This window comes from Leucoraja erinacea, chromosome 12 (genome assembly GCF_028641065.1).
Source record: "Leucoraja erinacea ecotype New England chromosome 12, Leri_hhj_1, whole genome shotgun sequence".
NCBI classification, from domain to species: domain Eukaryota; kingdom Metazoa; phylum Chordata; class Chondrichthyes; order Rajiformes; family Rajidae; genus Leucoraja; species Leucoraja erinaceus.
Genome location: NC_073388.1, coordinates 17871637 through 17889696, shown reverse-complemented (window position 1 = coordinate 17889696; position 18060 = coordinate 17871637). Strand labels below are relative to the sequence as shown.

Genomic DNA, 18060 nt, shown 5'->3' with positions numbered 1-18060 from the left:
GTTTTTGGTTTGGATTTGGATTGGAGTTGCCTCGTATTTGTATACACAATTCAAATATCTGTGAATGGAATTTTATTTTAAATCATTTTGAATTTGGCAAATAACCCTGTACGGTTGTGTTAGGACAGTTTCTACATATTAAATGCAAATTTGCAACCATACTTTTAGTTTTGTTTACTCTAAAAACAGCTGAAGGATTATTACATTTTCAATCTTGTGTGATAATAAACATAGATGAAATTGTTGCTTCTGATAAGCAAGTCTCCTGAATTTGTAATCTGAAATCAAGCAGAATGGGCAAACACTTTAATTTAATTTCAATTTGCTTCTTTCTTCCCTCACAAGTTATAATAGGGTTCAGTTCCATAGGTGGCAGCCACCAACCTATAGCTCACCTGTATTCTCATTGGGGAATTATTAAGTGGGCTGCTGCGTCATTTAATGGCATTCAGCTTCTTGAGCACTGTTGGAGCTGTACTCATCCAGGCAAATACAGAGTCATCATATCCCTGAATTATACGTTGTGTAGATTAAATGTATTTTGTCCATTTACTGATGAGTTACCCACTGCAGGATAATCTAGCTCTTCGAACTGCAGTGTTTATATTGCAGTGCAGTGGAGTTTCTGGTCATTGATAAATCCACCCAGGGAAACCTGGTATCTGTACGGTCATTGATCGATGCCCAGCATTTAAAATGTAATTTATTTTGTAACTTATCACCTTATTTCTCCATGTTACATGTAGGCATGCGCTGATTAATTTTCTGAACCAAATTGTACATTGTGCACTCATTGGCAAACATCTCACGTTTAAGCTATCTACAATTGCTTCTCAAACACTTGAGCAGCTACTAGAGTGAAGCCTGTAATGCTTTATTGTACAGCCATTCGGGATTTGTGCCAAGTATTGACTGCAATCTACCATGTGTTTTAGCGCATTTGAAACCTGAGATTTAGAGACTAGAACAAACTGAACTAGATGTATTTTAGAAATTGTTAGAATAAGGTGGTTGTTCTAACAAAGTGTCCTCATTCTAAAACAATCAAGATTCAAGAGTTTATTGTCATGTGTCCCAGATAGGACAATGAAATTCTTGCTTTGCTTCAGCACAACAGAATATTGTAGGCATAAATAAATACAGAACAGATCAGTTTGTCCATATACCATTGAACGCTCGCACGTACACTATTAAAGTTCAGATTTTTGATAAGGTGAGTTTAATAGTCTGATGGCTGTGGGGAAGCAGCTGTTCCTGAATCTGGATGTTGCAGATTTCAGGCTCCTGTACCTTCTACCTGAAAGCAGCGGGGATATGAGAGGGATAGAGTTGACGTGGATAAGCTTTTTCCATTTAGAGTAGGGAAGATTCAAACAAGAGGACATGATTTGAGAATTAAGGGACAAAGGTTTAGGGACAGCATGAGGGTGAACTTCTTTACTCAGAGAGTGGTAGCTGTGGAATGAGCTTCCAGTGGAAGTGGTGAAGGCAGGTTCGTTTTTATCATTTAAAAATAAATTGGATAGGTATATGGACGGGAAAGGGATGGAGGGTTATGGTCTGAGTGCAGGTAGATGGGACTAGGTGAGAGTAAGTGTTTGGCACGGACTAGAAGGGCCGAGATGGCCTGTTTCCGTGCTGTGATTGTTATATGGTTATATGAGTGTGGCCAGGATGATGTGGGTCCTTGATGATGCTGCCAGCTTTTTTTGAGGCAGCGACTGTGGTAGATCTCGATGGTAGGGAGATCAGAGCCGATGATGGACTGGGCAGTGTTTACAACTTTTTGCAGTCTTTTCAGCTCCTTGGCGCACAAGTTGCCGAACCAAGCCACGATGCAACCAGTCAGCATGCTCTCTACTGTGCACCTGTAGAAGCTCGAAAGTCCTCCTCGACATATTGACTCTCCATAATCTTCTCGGGGAGTAGAGGCGCTGATGTGCTTTCTTTATTATTACATCAGTGTTCTGGGACCAGGAAAGATCTTCGGAAATATGTATGCCCAGGAATTTGAAGCTCTTGACCCTTTCCACCATCGACCCGTTGATATAAACAGGAATGTGGGTCCCCATCCTACCCCTTCCAAAGTCCACAATCAGTACCTTGGTTTTGCTGGTGTTGAGGGCCAGGTTATTGTGCTGGAACCATTTGGTAATATCCAATTATATATCAGTCTGTTGTTTAGGAAATATTTGGATATCACAAAGGTAAAGGCAATGGCCACTGAGGTTTTTACAAGATTGTATATTTCTGGCCAAAATGATCATATGGCTTATCGCCTGTATTTATTTACCACTCTGATCTTAAATATTATTGCCAACATCAATTACCAGCACACGCAATAGAGTCTTCAGCATATATCTTCAAAGTGTGGGTAATAGATGAGTTCATTATTTTTTAACTATTAATCAAAACCTATTTATTGCATCATGTAGCTTTAAGTTGTAGTTGCCTATTGAGATAAACAAGTATAAACAAGTGATCAATTGAAAATGTCCATTAGTATCAGGCACCAATCAATTTAAATTGGGTGATTTGGGCTAAGTGAGGCTCCTGGAGTGCATTGTTTGGAATTTGATGCGATAGGGATGATGGTGAGTGTGAGATGTTGGAGCAACTTGGCAGTAGCAGTAGATCAAAAAGTGATTTCAGTGAAGATTAAGTAGCCGATTTATTGAATGACAGGTGAGTATCTTTTCTGGCATGCCTATATAAGCTGTCAGTGAAGATGAGTGTAGCTTTCTTGTGTCAAAATTTATTTCTTGCATTAGAGACTGCCATTTTTCCCCATCAAAACGACAGCAGCTCTGTGAAATCTCAACAGTCAAATTATCTCCTTATTCCCATCATCTTTTTCACATGCCCATTGGTTTCCTGCTAATCCTCCTGCCGTCAACTGCACATAGGGTAATTTACAGATCCTTGTACCTGTCCAAGTGTCTTCTAAATGGTATTGTTCCTGCCTCAACTACCTCCTCATTTCAGATAGCCGCCACTCTTTGTGAATAATAATTGATTATTTCGCATAAAAGGCACAGGAAATAAACCAACGGTCACTCAATTAACGCTGAGGAGAAATTATGACATTTTTCTGGGAGTAGCAAGTCATTGGAACTCTTCATTTTCCAAAAGATGAAGAGAATATCTTCCAAAAGATATCGGGAATTATGGTGTTGACGATACAATCGGACTAGCCACGATCTTATTTTTTAACCTGTATCCTATTTCTGTTCCAAATTTGGATACCCAAAACGACTGTAATTCAGCCTTAATATTACATAATTGCCAAGCGCGGAAAAGTAACTTTGCAACTTTACAGCGGAAAAGTAGCTACAAAGTGACGTGACATGACACGTTGACATCAGTTTCGAGACGCATCGTAGAAACCGGCCCATCGGCTCACCCAGTCCACGCCGAGGGACAATTTACAGAAACCAATTAACCTACAAACCTGCACGCCCTTGGGCTGTGGAACGAAACTGGAGCACCCGGAGAAAACTCAAGCAGTCGCAGAACGATAATGTATACATTTACCCCCAACATAACAATAACGAGAACTGATACTACTGTTGAAAACCCTTACGTAAACTATTATCTATAACTAAAATTAAAATTCGGTAAAGGGGAAACAATTCTTTTGAGTTCCCTTTAAAGATAAAAGCTTGATTCGAGTGTGTAGGAAGGAAATGCAAATGTTAGTTTAAGCCGAAGATAGACACAACATTCTGGAGTAACTCAGCGGCTCAGGCAGCATCTCTGGAGAGAATAGGTGACGTTTCGGGTCTGAAGAAGGGTCTCCAGAGATGCCGCTGAGTTACTCCAGCTTTTTGTGTCTATAAACGATTGATTCGAATCAGAAGCAATAGTTTAGCAACACCCGTTGAAGCTAAAATACAAACAGAAAACACTTCTGAAAATCCAGTCTGAAGAAGGGTTTCGGCCCGAAACGTTGCCTATTTCCTTCGCTCCATAGATGCTGCTGCACCCGCTGAGTTTCTCCAGCTTTTTTTGTGTAACAGAAAACACTTAACGGGTCAGACAGCATTTATGGAAAGAGAAGCAAAGCTAACGGTTCAGGTCCCATGTCCCAGGCAGATATACAGCTTTCTAAAGAGACGAAGTGCTGGATAAATTCAGGGGGGGGGGTCAGGCGGCATCCCTGGTGATCATGGACCCTTCTTCAGACTGGGTGCAGACCCGGAATGTAACCTGCCCACGTTCTCCCAGAGATGCTCAAACCACCTGAATTTATCCATGTTTTCAGTTTTTTGTAAAGCAGCATGTTGCAGTTCCTTGTTTCTGCGGCGTTCTGGTGCTCGTTTCCCCTCTGTCTCATCTGTTATTTAGCGACGAATGGCTGCTCGACCCAATCAGAGCGGCGGCTGATGCGCCACTTCCACAGAGCGGGCCAATCAATGTATTAATATTCATTCATTCCATTGATTGTATCCGGTCAAAATAAGGTGTAAATAAAGTTGAGGTAACGGAGCACCGGTCATCACCGCCGTCAGGTATAAATGACGAGAAGGACATTCAGTTAGAAAATACAACCGGTGGGATTCACAGCCAAGGTAATTATTGTCGTTGCTAATTAGAGGCGAGGCGAATCTGTCGGAGATGCAGCCTTCAACTGTTACGAGTCAAGTATGGAAATATGTACAATATAGCACCTGGCCTCAGTAAAATCCCGTCTTTGTCTCATGTCTCATGTTACGGCCTCTATAAGCGCCGGAGCCAGAGGGTGGCGTCGCTGGACAGCAGCTCATGCACCAGCGTTTGTGGGCGCTGGCGACAGAGCTTTCCCTATAAAGTATTAAACGTGATGGATGGCCTGAGGATTAAATTCTCTATTTATTTATTTATTTATACGACACTGTTTTCAACAGAGCTAGCACACAAAAAAAAATCATGCTCTTCACGAGTTATTAAATGGACGTTCGGTTCGGTATCTACAATTTTCTTTATTCAATCTGAAAGCATAAACATGCATCCACCTCTTCGGAAATTCCTCTTGATCAAATATTATTAGTTCTGGGGGGTCCAATATAGCTGATGAGACCAATGTTGGATCAGTGTGGGTCCTAAGTTGTTGGAGCAGAATTCGGCCATTCGGCCCATCAAGTCCACTCCCATTCAGTCATGGCTGATCTATCGCACGTGGGCACTTGATGGAGCAGGTATTGGTATAAGTTTATTATTGCCATGTGCACCTAGTGAAAAGCTGTGCGTGATGTCCAGTCAATCATACTATACAAGCCTGTCACAAGTACAACAGGTGGTGCAAGGAGAAAAATAAGTTTGGAATATAGTGTTACTGCATATAGATTAAAAAAACACCAAGTTCAGTTTATTATCATGTGCATTACAGTGACAAGCTTTAGTTGCATGCTACCAGCCAGCGGAAAGACAATACATAATTACAATCGAGTTATTGACAGTGTACAGGGTAAAGGAATAGAGATTTAAAAGCGTGGAGCGATTGTAATATGTGATTGTAGATTTGCTTCAGTGCCATCTTGGAAGCAACCAAAGTATGTATTGAAATAGGCTGGAACCTATAGGTGTACCTTTTAATAGTTTGATAACAGCAGGAAATAAGTTGTTCCTGAATTTGGCAGTACATGCTTTCAAGGTTTTGTATCTTCTGTTCAACAGGAGATGGGTGGTTTAGTTGGGATGAAGTCTGGTCCTTTTGCTGTATTGCGATGGGTTCCATGTGCTAAACTCAATGGACAGGCGACTCGATATCATCCCAAATCTTCCTTCAGCATCCAGATTTAAAAATGTCACTTGGCATCTTTCCATTCAGTCACATTGTTGGAACCCCAACATTTTCTTTGCAGATTTGAGTTTTGGGATGTCCTCACGCTTTCTCTAGAATAGGGAGTAATATTGGCTGCCTTTGCTCCTTTAAAGCTGCTAAACATGTTGTATTGCACTTAGTCTCAGATGCACAAACAGTGACATGCACTTTCCCTCCCTCCCAGAATTCTACTTTAAATCACTCCTGATCTCACAAACGATATAGACTCTTAAAAACCAAACGGCTGGAAGACATGAGCAGCATTGATGGAAAAGAGGCCATAAAAATTAAGATGTGAATGGAGAAACTGAGGGAATACAATATTCTTGCAAGAAGCAGGATGAAAGAAAACCGAAAGTGGAGTTACAGGAGGCTTGCATTGCATTACAGGAGGCTTGACTCGGGTTGTGATCATACCTCATGAAATAAATCAAGGAAAGATTAAACTGTATTTGTACTTACAAAGCAATTTCCTCAAGATCAGGCAAATGCATATTAGATCACGGCTTGCTGAACATGCCTGTGTAGGTCACCATGAGCTTCCAATTCCTGTCACTTCAATTCCCCAAGTCTATTATCACAGTGATCTGTCTTCAGCCTATTATACTGTGCCAAAATGAGAACACAGGGCATAAGAAATAGAAAGATTGGGTCAATTGGACCACATGCCTGCTTTGCCATTCTGATCTTTTACCTCAGTACTACGTAAAAAGTAGTACTTTTCCTTGCACTATCGCTTGATTCATTAAATATCTCAATCTATTGATCTCTATCGTAAATACACACAGTGATCGAGTCCTTATTCTTTTCATCCAGAATGACTGATCACTTATTTTCACTTATATGATCACTGGTTGTGGACACCCCAAGCAGAACAAGCAATAACTCTGCATCCACCCTGTCAGCATCGTTGAAAGGAACAGTCTCATCTTCTGACTAAGCAAACCACAGCCTTCCTGGTTCAACACTGAATTCAGCAATTTCTGATAATCACTCTTTCCAGCCTTGTTTCACATGTTTGAATCATCCGGACATTGTTTCGCTTTTCAGCTAGTTTCAGATTTCATTCATCTTTTGTTTAACGCTTCACAAGGCACACCTAAAGTTATTTACCACGCTTTCTTGTCCACTTGTGGAAACAAGCAACTGCAGATGCTGGTTTACAAAAAAGGATACACATGAATGAATGAATGAATGAATGAATGAATGAATAGGTTTATTGGCCAAGTATTCACATACAAGGAATTTGCCTTGGTGCTCCACCCACAAGTGACAATATGACATACAGTGCCAGTCAGCAATGACACATAAAACATTAAGCATTAATAATAAAACATTATTGATTAAACATGTGAATTAAATAAAATACCAGAGCAAATGGAGGCTACAGATTTTTGGTTATTGAGTAGAGCTGCAACTTGCGGAGTACTGGAGCAACTCAACAGGTCAGGCAGCATCTCAGGAGATCTCATGGATAGGTGACGTTTTGGGTCAGGATCCTTCTTCAAATTGGTTGTTGGAGGGGTGGGTGGAGATAAAAGATGGGAAGAAGAGAGGCAGGGCAAAGCATGGCAGATGTTAGGTACATATAGGCGGGAGGGGGGAGGGGTGGAATGATTGATCAAGGTCACCTAATCCTAACTTGGAATATAATGCCATTCCTTCATTGTGGCGAGATTCAAATCTTCAAAAAAAAGTCAATTCCAATATTAGATTATCTTCACTACACTGACGACAGAGAATCAAGAAATGTCACTTTCTGGTACAAAAATAAGGATGAGTCATCTATTCTAATCTTACCATCAATGTTCATATCCTGCAAATGATTGAAGAAGAGTTTTAAATTTCTGAAGCGTCCACAGTCAGCAGACGTCAGCATTGATCAGAAAGTTAGTTGGACACCCACATCAGTATTGTGGGCACAAAAGCACGTGTTCTGTGGCAAATAACTTGCCAACTGATTAGCTGGAAAACCTCTCCATTAAATATCAGATCGAAGTACCATGAAATACTTTATGCATGCCTGGATGAGTGTGGTTCCAAAAGAAAAGCTTGATAAAATCCAGCACAAAAAAACTCCCATTTGACTGGTATTCCACTGTTCCCAAAGATCACAGGTGATCGGAAGGGTCAAGGAATAGAGCCGTTTAATTGCTTCACAAAGAACTAGCAGTATAATCATGCAAACAAAGATAGATTGGGTAGAAAGTTATGAGGAGGATATAATGCCCCCATAAGATTGGTATATTAAGTGAGTGGGCAAGAAGATTGTAGATAGAGTGCAATATGAAAGAATATATAGCTATCAACTTTGGAAGGAGGAATTAAAAAGGAAACTACTATTTCAATGGATTGAGACTACAAAATATTGTGGTCCAATGAGATTTGAAAAACATGAAAAACAAAGAAATTAACAGAGACATCAAGTACAGGTAGTTAGGAAGATTAATGGAATGTTGGCATTTATTACAAGGAGCATTGCCACTTTCATTTCACTGCACATCTCGTATGTGTATGTGACAAATAGATTTGACTTGACTTGACTTGACTTGAGTACACAAATAAAGTTTTGATACAGCTTTATAAGGCATGGTGAGTATACCCTTACATTACCTTTAATCTCTGTTTTTAAGGAAGGTATTTTCTCTTTGGAGACCCTTATAGATTACTAAATTCAGACAGAGTTGAGGAGGAATTGGCAGAGTCATTGAATAATTAAACAAGGCAATAAAGGAGAAAGTGGTGTTGAGGTCAAGATTGGATCAACCATCACTTTATTGAACTGTGGAACAGATTCAAGGCACCTGCTTCTGTCAAAGTCAGATAAACTCTGCAACAGATGTAATGATTCCCTCACGATGGATCGATTGATTGTTTGGAACGGAATCAAATCAAGTCAGTAACTATAATAATTATTATAATGATAATGGAGCTGATACCATAGTGTGGGGGAGCAATTTGGATGTATTAGAGTTTGGAAACAGGCCTCTTTGGCCCAACTTGCCCACAGCGGCCAACATGTCCCAGCTATCATAGTCCTACTGTCTGCATTTGTCCCATATCCTACTAAACCTGACCTATCCATGTACATGTCTAACAGTTTCTTGTATTCCTGAATGTTGGGATAGTCCCTGCTTCTTCTGGCAGCTTGTTCCATACACCTACCACCCTTTGTGTGAAAATGTTACCTCTCTGATTACTATTACATCTTTTCCCCTTCACCTGAAATCTACCTCCTCTGCCCCTCGATTACCCTACTCTGGGCAAGAGACTATGTGCATCTACATGATCTATTCCTCTCATGATTTTATACACCTCTATCACCCCTCATCCTCCTGCGCTCGAAGGAATAGAGACCTAGCCTACCCAACCTCTCCCTATAGCTCAGACCTTCGAGTCCTGGCAAATTCCTCGTAAATCTTCTCTGTACCCTTGACCACATCTTTCCAAAAGCATGGTTGCTCAGAACTGAACACAATACTCTAAATGTGGCCTCACCAATATCTTATATAACTGCAACATGACCTCCCATCTTCTATACTCAATACTATTTTAACCACCCTATCTACCTTCAAAGAACCATGCACCTGCTCTCCTAGATCCTTCTATTCGACAACACTCCTCAGACCCCTACCATTCACTGTATAGGTCCTGTCCATGTTAGACTTCCCAAAATGCAACACCTCACATATTTCTGTATTCAATTCCATCAACCATTCCTCAGCCCACCTGGCCAACCAATGCAATTTTTCACAACCATCTCCACTATCTGCAATCCACCATTTTTGTATCATCTGTTGCTTCAAAAAGAGAAGATGTTAAGGTCAAATTCAATTAGCTGAGAGGATACCGAATAGGGAGGATACTGAACCGATGTCTGATCTGTCATTTCCACAGTGACTTCAGTAAGCCACAAAATCAGAGGTGCAGTAAATCATGCTCAATCCCAATTGGATTGCCAAATAGGAAAAAGGTCTCTTCCTTAAGGTTACTTTTGGCAGCAGGCATCCACTCTAAATGTGAACTAGGAAACATGACAATAAAAAAAGGCTGTTATCCTGTTACATGATATCCTGTTTTTGCTATAAATCTGTGCATCTTTCCAGGCCAATGCATTTCTGAATTAACTTTTTTTCTAATTAAATTTGTCATGTCAAATTTCATGATTTTCATATGAGCCCAGCTGCATGCAATGTAATTACAAGAATTTATATAGTAAGATATCCGGTACTGATTAATGTGATCGAATGGGAGATGTCAACAAAAGTACCATTATAATATTTTTTTTTCCTTTTCATGAATACAGCATGGGTTAAGTAGATCTGATATGTTGTAAAGATTTGTGCAATCAATTTATTTTTAATTTGTTTGTTACAGAAGCAAAAATGCAGCAGAACACTGAAGACTCAGCCATCACAGCAGTGGTAACCTCACTGAAGAACTGTGGAATTGGAGCTACATCCAGTTGTCTTGCTACAGTTCTGACATTCCCAATCCACAAAACAATCTTTCGACAGCAAATCCATGGCATCATTGTCCGAAAAGCATTTGCTCAGCTGCGTCAGGAAGGCCTCCGCAGGTTTTACAGGGGACTTCTCCCTCCACTCCTGGCTAAAACAATCCAAGGCACATTGTTGTTTGGCACCTACGACAGCATAATTGGAAGCCTGATGTCTGAGAATACAAATGTGTATCGTCGTTGCATTGCAGGATCATTATCTGGAGCTGTGGAAGCCTTGGTGCTGACCCCATTTGAACGTGTCCAAAATATCCTCCAAGACCACAGGAAAGAAGCAAAACTTCCCACTATCCAAAGCATTTTTAAGCAGTTCAATTCCTATAGCTTCCAAGATAAGTTGCAACTTGGGTATTACAGAGGCTTTCTCCCTGTTCTGTTGAGGAATGGAATAGGCAGTGCACTTTATTTCTCATTGAAGGACCCAATTAAGAACGTACTCTTGAAAAAAGATATTCCCAGTGGGATTTCTGCATTTATCTCTGGGAGTTTCAATGGCATGGTGGTGTGTTTCATTTTATACCCGCTCAGTGCGGTGATTGCAAATATGCAGTCTCAGATTGGCAAGGAGAAAATTAACCTTAAGAATTTTGTTAAAAACTTCTGGGCATCTCGTGCCAAAAGTTTCTTGTATGTTTACAGGGGTGGATCCCTGATTATGCTGAGGTCCTGCATAACATGGGGATTAACCACTGTTATTCATGATTTTTTAAAACAAATGCAATCCTAAAAAGTAGAGAATGTTATACTTCACTTATGCAGATGATACCAAGTTAGGACTAAATTGGAAACAGAAAATTACAATGATGTTCAGAAATATTTCATCCAAAATTTGAATGGGCAAAAACTGATGGCCGATGCATGGATGATTTTAATCAGATATACGAAGACAGATGTGGACACAAAATGGTTCTAATTTATCTGCAACATAAAATTGTAAAACAAGTTAACAGCACCAGAATAACAAATACATTTATATTCTGAGATATCAGAATGATGGACAAAAATTGATGCATCAAGATTTCCTGATGTCCCTTTCTTATCCTTGGCTCTATTGTAGACCTGTTCCTTAGGAATACAGGTTGATTTTCCATCACAAAATAAACAGGATGAACTTGAATTTCTGTGGGCAGCCAAGTTTAAGGAGAGTACATCATAGTCAAAGGATTTAGTGAAGTTGGAAAGGACGATGCACAATGGTGCGTGCTGCTTCCTGCATTTCTCTTGTTATCTCCCAACAATGTATTCTACCTCGCTTACTCTTCAACTCCCTGCTGATTTCCCTGTCACTCACCTATACTAAGAATAGTTACAGTAGCAAGTGAACCTACCAGCACATCTTTGGGATGTGAGAGGAAGCCAGAGGGGAACCCATGTGGTCAGCTGGAGAATTGCAACCTCCATACAGACACCTCCTGAAACTGGGATCGTAACCAGGTCACCAGGGCTGTGCAGAAGCAGCACTAAATGCAGTCGATGAGGCTTCTTTATGTTGAAAGTGCTAATTCCTTAGCTTGAACAATGTCTTAAAGGCATGTACATCAATTACAGAATCTCCCATCACGTAGCACAACATAGTGTAAAATATACAAACAGATTATTCCCATTTTCACCACAGCACAGGCATACTGTATCACTTACTTCTAGAACCATACATCCAATAGCAACTTTTGGCTCCATGCAACCCAATCAGGCTAGAGATTGATCTTCATATAACCAGGCAAGCTTTTATAAACATTGGCTCAGCTATTCCTTGCAAGCTTAAATTCCCACTTTTACTTTTGATGCAAAGGTCCGCATTTGAAAATGCTTCTGCAAGGCTGCTGCCAGCTTTATACATAACCAGTTATAGCTTAGGGTGTAGTCAACTCTTTCCAATGATTCCTGTGGATCAATATTGCTAGACCTTCGAGAAATCATACACCTTTGGTTTTACCTTGCAATTGTATGTTGGCAATGCCACAGAGAGCATGACATTAACAATCAGGCCACTGATACCTGAAATGTGTTTAAATACTTCTTCAGCCTAGCACTTTCTTCCTTCAAGTGAAGAATCTCTAAAGCAAATACTTTGGTGCCTATAGCAAGATCAGATATGAATATTAGCAGCAGAAAAGAAGCAGCCCATTCATTTCCTATGCTTCGCTCTGTATCTGAATATTTATTTCACTCAGTCAGATCATATTATTTGCTCTCAAGTACATCATTGACATTAGAAATTCAGAGAAACTATGAGATAAACTAAACAAAAAATATCAATAATTTCAAGGAATATGCTTTTAAGTTATATGCTCAAAGGTTATGGGGAGAAGCCTGGAGTATGGGGTTGAAAAGGAAAAATAGATCAGCCACGACAGAGTAGACAATGGGCTGAATGGTCTAATTCTATTCAAATGTCTTATGGGTCTAAGTGCCTTTTCTGATACCATTGCAATGTGGACATATATACCTAACTGCTCTGTATAGGAAAGAACTGCAGATACTGGTTTAATTCAAGCTGTGGAATCCCCTACTCAGGGCTATGAGAGACGCCCACTCAGTTGACATTTTTAAACGGCAGCTAAAAACGTATCTTTTTAATCAAGCTTTTAACTGATTTTACTTCCTTTGTCCTTTTACACTCTCAATTTTATATTTTATATTTTTGTATAAATCTGTTTTTTATTAACTGCATATGTTCTTACTGTTTTAAATTGTATTTTTGTTTAAACCTGTGCTTATGAGGAAAGCACCTTAGGTTGCATTCAATTATATGAAAAGTACTATACAAATAAAGTTATTATTAGACACAAAAGACACAAAATGCTGGAGTAACTTGTTAACCTAGTATAATTTACAAGAAAACTTCCACCACCAGGGCAAAACCTGGGGCGCTGCCATCAGTCATTAATTCATTCATGCCACTGCCCACTGGTCGGTCTTCTCCAAGATCTGTGCAAGGCATTCATTGATGCTGGAATTCCACTGTGGAAATTTGAAAACGAATCTCTCAGAGGTTTTATAGAAAAATACACAGAGGAACATATACCATGCGAGTCACCATTACAAAAAAATGTTGACAGCAACTTCAACATTGTTGTGCAGAAAATTAAGAGATGAAGTTGCATGCAACAAAAAATAGATCTCAGTAGACGAGATAACCGATGCTGTGGGGAGATACGTTACCAATGTGGTCATCGGTACACTGGAGGCAGGTCAACCATCAAAGGAGTATTTGTTGACATCGGAAGTATTGGAGAAGTCAAACAGCTCAACTATTGCTTAGTTGTTTACATCTTCACTTGCTGTACTTTAGCCAGAAGACATAAAACACGAGCATGTTCTTCTGTTTATGACCTAAAGTTTTATTCCCCAAAATGTTGCATTTGACATGCTTAGCTCAAGGACCATAGAATTACCAGGCACATATGTAGCTTGTTTCCAAATGTCGATCGCCTAGTTCCCAATGTCAAGAAAATCTTCCTCAAAGCACCGTCACGTGTACAGTTGTTCAAGGTAATGGCACCAGAGATTCCGCTACCTCCTCAGCCCGTTTTGACTATGTGGGGTACATTACTCTCTGCTGTACTCTACTATGCTGCAAATTTTGAAAAGATAAAATAAATCATCAACTGTTTTGAAGAAGAATCTGCTGCAGTCACGATCGTCAGTGATATCATGCAGAAAAAGTCCCTCCATCGCGATCTAGTGTTTATTACTTCCAATTTTGCAAACTTCCCACAAGCTATCACTTCCCTCGAGAAATGTGGTGAAACATTAGTGAATAACTTGCTGGTTTTCACAAAGTAACTGACGATTTTCGTAAAGTTCCTGGCGATGTAGGTAAAGACATACAAGAAAAATGTGAGAGAGTGATTTTAGCTAAGAAAGATCTTGAAGAAATACAAAACATGGTTAAAGTTCTCAAAGGTAGTTGTAATGCACAAGACATCTACATGAATATAGAGTCTGTAGCTTGTTTTGGGTATGCACCAGTGACCTCAGCTGAGGTAGAAAGAAGTTTTTCACAACTGAAGCATAATCTGTCTGATAGACGGCATAGTTTAACACCAGATCAATTGAAAAAAAATACTAGTAATTATGTGCAATCAAGCAACTTTGGTCATTTAATATATATTAGCATTTTAAACCATATTTTGGTGGTGGAAATAGATGCCTTTTTATGCCTTTTCCTGTTGATGAATGCCTTTTTCGTGCCTTTTTTTGTAATTTTATTATGCCATTTTGCCTGCCTATTTCAGTGTTTTTAGTTCCTAAACATCCTGGCTTTAGTTGTGACCCTCATCTACCTCCAGTTGAAATGCATACAGACATGAGCACACTGCCAGCTTGGCTATCGTGGCAGACAACCAAGGGGGGCAGTCAATAACAAAACAGGCTCTTTTTATCTACAGATATCCAGGTTGCAAATATTCTGTAATTCTAGGCAGCTAGCTATGCCCTGAACGATCTGGCCGAATAAAGCAGAGGTTGCTTACTATTGAGTGAAAGGATAGAGTAAAGGATGGTACAGGCTACCACTGAAGGTAAGCATGCACGTACAGCAGGCAGCAAAGAAAGCAAATGGCATGTTTTTAGCAATAGGATTTGAGTATAGGAGCAGGGAAGTCCTACAGTGCTCTCCATAATGTTTGGGACAAAGACCCATCATTTATTTATTTGCCTCTGTACTCCACAATTTGAGATATGCAATAGAATTTTTTATTTTTTTTAAATCACACGTGGTTAAAATGCACATTGTCAGATTTTAATAAAAGCCATTTTTATACATTTTGGTTTCACTACGTAGAAATTACAGCTGTGTTTATATATAGTCCCCCCATTTCAGGACACCATAATCTTTGGGACACATGGCTTCACAGGTGTTTGTAATTGCTCAGGTGTGTTTAATTGCCTCCTTCATGCAGGTATAAGAGAGCTCTCAGCAGCTAGTCTTTTTTCCAGTCTTTCCATCACATTTTATTGCTGTTTATCAACAGGAGGACCAAAGTTGTGCCAATGAAAGACAAGGAAGCCATTATGAGACTGAGAAACAAGAATAAAACTGTTAGAGACATCAGTCAAACCTTAGGCTTACCAAAATCAACTGTTTGGAACATCATTAAGAAGAAAGAGCACTGGTGAGCTTACTAAAGAAAAATCCCCAAACACCTGACCAACAGATCAGAAACACTCTTCAGTAGTCGGGTGTGGATTTGTCAATGACCACTGTCTGCAGAAGACTTCATGAACAGAATTAGAGAGGCTACACTGCAAGACACAAACCACTGGTTAGCCACAAAAATAGGATGGCCAGTTTACCAAGAAGTATTTAAAAGGGCAGCCACAGTTAGACAATAGGTGCAGGAGTAGGCCTCGTGGACAGATGAGATGAGGATTAGAGTGATGGCAAGAGCAAAGAATGGAGGAGAGAAGGAACTGCTCAAGATCCAAAGCATACCACCTCATCTGCGAAACACGGTGGAGGGGGTGTTACAGCCTGGGTATGTACGACTACTGAAGGTACTGGCTCACTTATCTTCATTGACGATACAACTGCTGATGGTATTAGCATATGGATCAACTGAGCTTATATTCACTGGAATTTAGAAGGATCATATAGAAACAAAATTCTTAAAAGAATGGACAGGCTAGATGCAGGAAGAATGTTCCTGATGTTGGGGGAGTCCAGAACCAGGGGTCACAGTTTAAGAATAAGGGGTAGGCCATTTAGAACTGAGATGAGGAAAAACGTTCTCACGCAGAGTTGTGAATCTGTGGAATTCTCTGCCACAGAAGACCATGGAGGCCAATTCACTGGATGTTTTCTAGAGAGAGTTAGATATAGCTCTTAGAGCTAACGGAATTATGGGATTTGAGGAGAAAGCAGGAATGGGGTATTGATTTTGGATGATCAACCATGATCACATTGAATGGCGGTGCTGGCTCAAATGGCCTACTCCTGCATCTATTTTCTATGTTTCTACCAGGTAATCTAGGCTGATTCTCCAGTAGAGCACTGAGCAAGTGCTGCACTGCTGAAGGTGTAATTTTTCAAATGAGGTTTTCAAATGTCCTAGACATCTCTTAAATGGATGCAAATTTGTAGTGCTGCATGACCAGAGGGGTCGTTCTTGCAAAAAGAGCACAGGCTCGTTAATATTTAATGTCGATGATCTGAAACATTAATTTCAGTTTTCTTTTCCAAAGACGCTGTCCAATCTGCGCAGTAAATCCAGCATTTTCTAGTTTTATTTAATATTTCCAGAATCTGCACTTACTTATTTTCTTTTTATGAGTAGCCGCTTGTCAAGTTACTATTCAGTAATCTCTACTGCAATATTTAGAACGAGCACAATAACCTTGCTGAGAGTCCGTATCAAAATATACATGAGCACATATGGCGGAGGAAACTGTCAAAGCAATCATAAGCAACAAGCAATTGACATTTTTTCCAAAAGGAATAGATCAAAACTGCACAATTGTCAAGATATATTGTTCAATACTGATGTCATATACAAAATCAAATGTTTCTCAATCATGAAATACACAATTACTAGTAGTCACTAGACAAAATCAGAAAATTAATTTATATATATTTTCTTTCCTAATCTGAGAGATGCGGGGACTATTCTAACTTTTCTAAACTTGTGTTCTCCTAGTTGCTAATCATTTTAACTCCCCTTTCCATTCCTGTACTGACCTTTCTGTCAAGGGCCTCCTCTATAGGCAGAGTGAGACCACCTAGCAAACTGGAGGAACAGCACCTCGTATTCCGCTTGGGTAGTTTACAATCCAACAGTATGAGCATTGAATTTACAACTATAGGTAACTAACCAAGTACTGCATCTAGTGTTCCCAATGTGGCCTCCTGTACATCAAGACCAACCGTAGTCTCGGCAACGGTTTCACTGAACATTTGCGCTCAGTTGGTCAAGGTCCTGCTGGATCTTCCATTTGCTACTTCCCATTCCAATACTGACCTTTTTGTCCTGAACCTCCTCCATTGCTAGAATAAGGCTACAAACAAACTTGAGGAACAGCACCTCATACTCCACTTGGGTAACTTAGAACACAACTGCATGAACATTGAATTCTCCAATTTTAGAGAACTACATAACCACCCCTTCTTCCCCCATGTACCCCCTCGCCCTCCTTTCCCTTCCCCTCTCCTGTGCCACACCTGGACTTGTACTATTTCTCCATTCCCATTACCCATCCACCAACATTCCTTCCACAATTCAACTTTGCAAATCATTTTATCTTATACCTTTTGTCTTTCCATCTCTGGCCTCTGTCCTACTATCTGTCTATCAAAAATCCTTCTCCACCTGTATCAATCTATTATCTTCCGGCTTCATCCTGCCCCTCATTTCTACCGACATTCTTTTCCCCACCCTACAATTATCCTGAAGGGTCCCAACCCAAAACGTTACCTATCCATGTTCTCCAGAGATGCTGCCTGATCTGCTGAGTTATTTGAGCACTTTGTGTCTATTTTTTTGTAAACTGGCAGCTGCAGTTCCTTGATTTCTATTATAAACCCCTCCCCCCCCCCCCCCCCCATCCCAAAAAGCAAGATTATATGTAAAATAAACTACTTACATTTTGTTTTGTCCCATTCGTGAGATCCGTCATGTTGTATGCGTTGAGGGCGTTAGAAGTCGCTTTTTATTTTAATCAAATTATTCAATTGTGTCACGATTTAAAAAAAAATTAAATTAAATTAAAAAAAAAAAAAATTAAATCAGGAAAGGAGACC

The 18060-nt window shown here is 39.9% G+C and overlaps 1 protein-coding gene across 1 annotated transcript; it reads left to right on the top strand.

Moving 5' to 3' along the window:
• Positions 1–2481: 2481 nt before the first annotated feature.
• On the top strand, positions 2482–13975 carry LOC129702115 (solute carrier family 25 member 53-like). Its single transcript, XM_055643690.1, is given in 3 exon segments — positions 2482–4535; positions 4538–4571; positions 10181–13975. Coding segments are annotated over 3 exon segments (921 nt in total). The 5' UTR covers positions 2482–4517; the 3' UTR covers positions 11050–13975.
• Positions 13976–18060: the final 4085 nt, after the last annotated feature.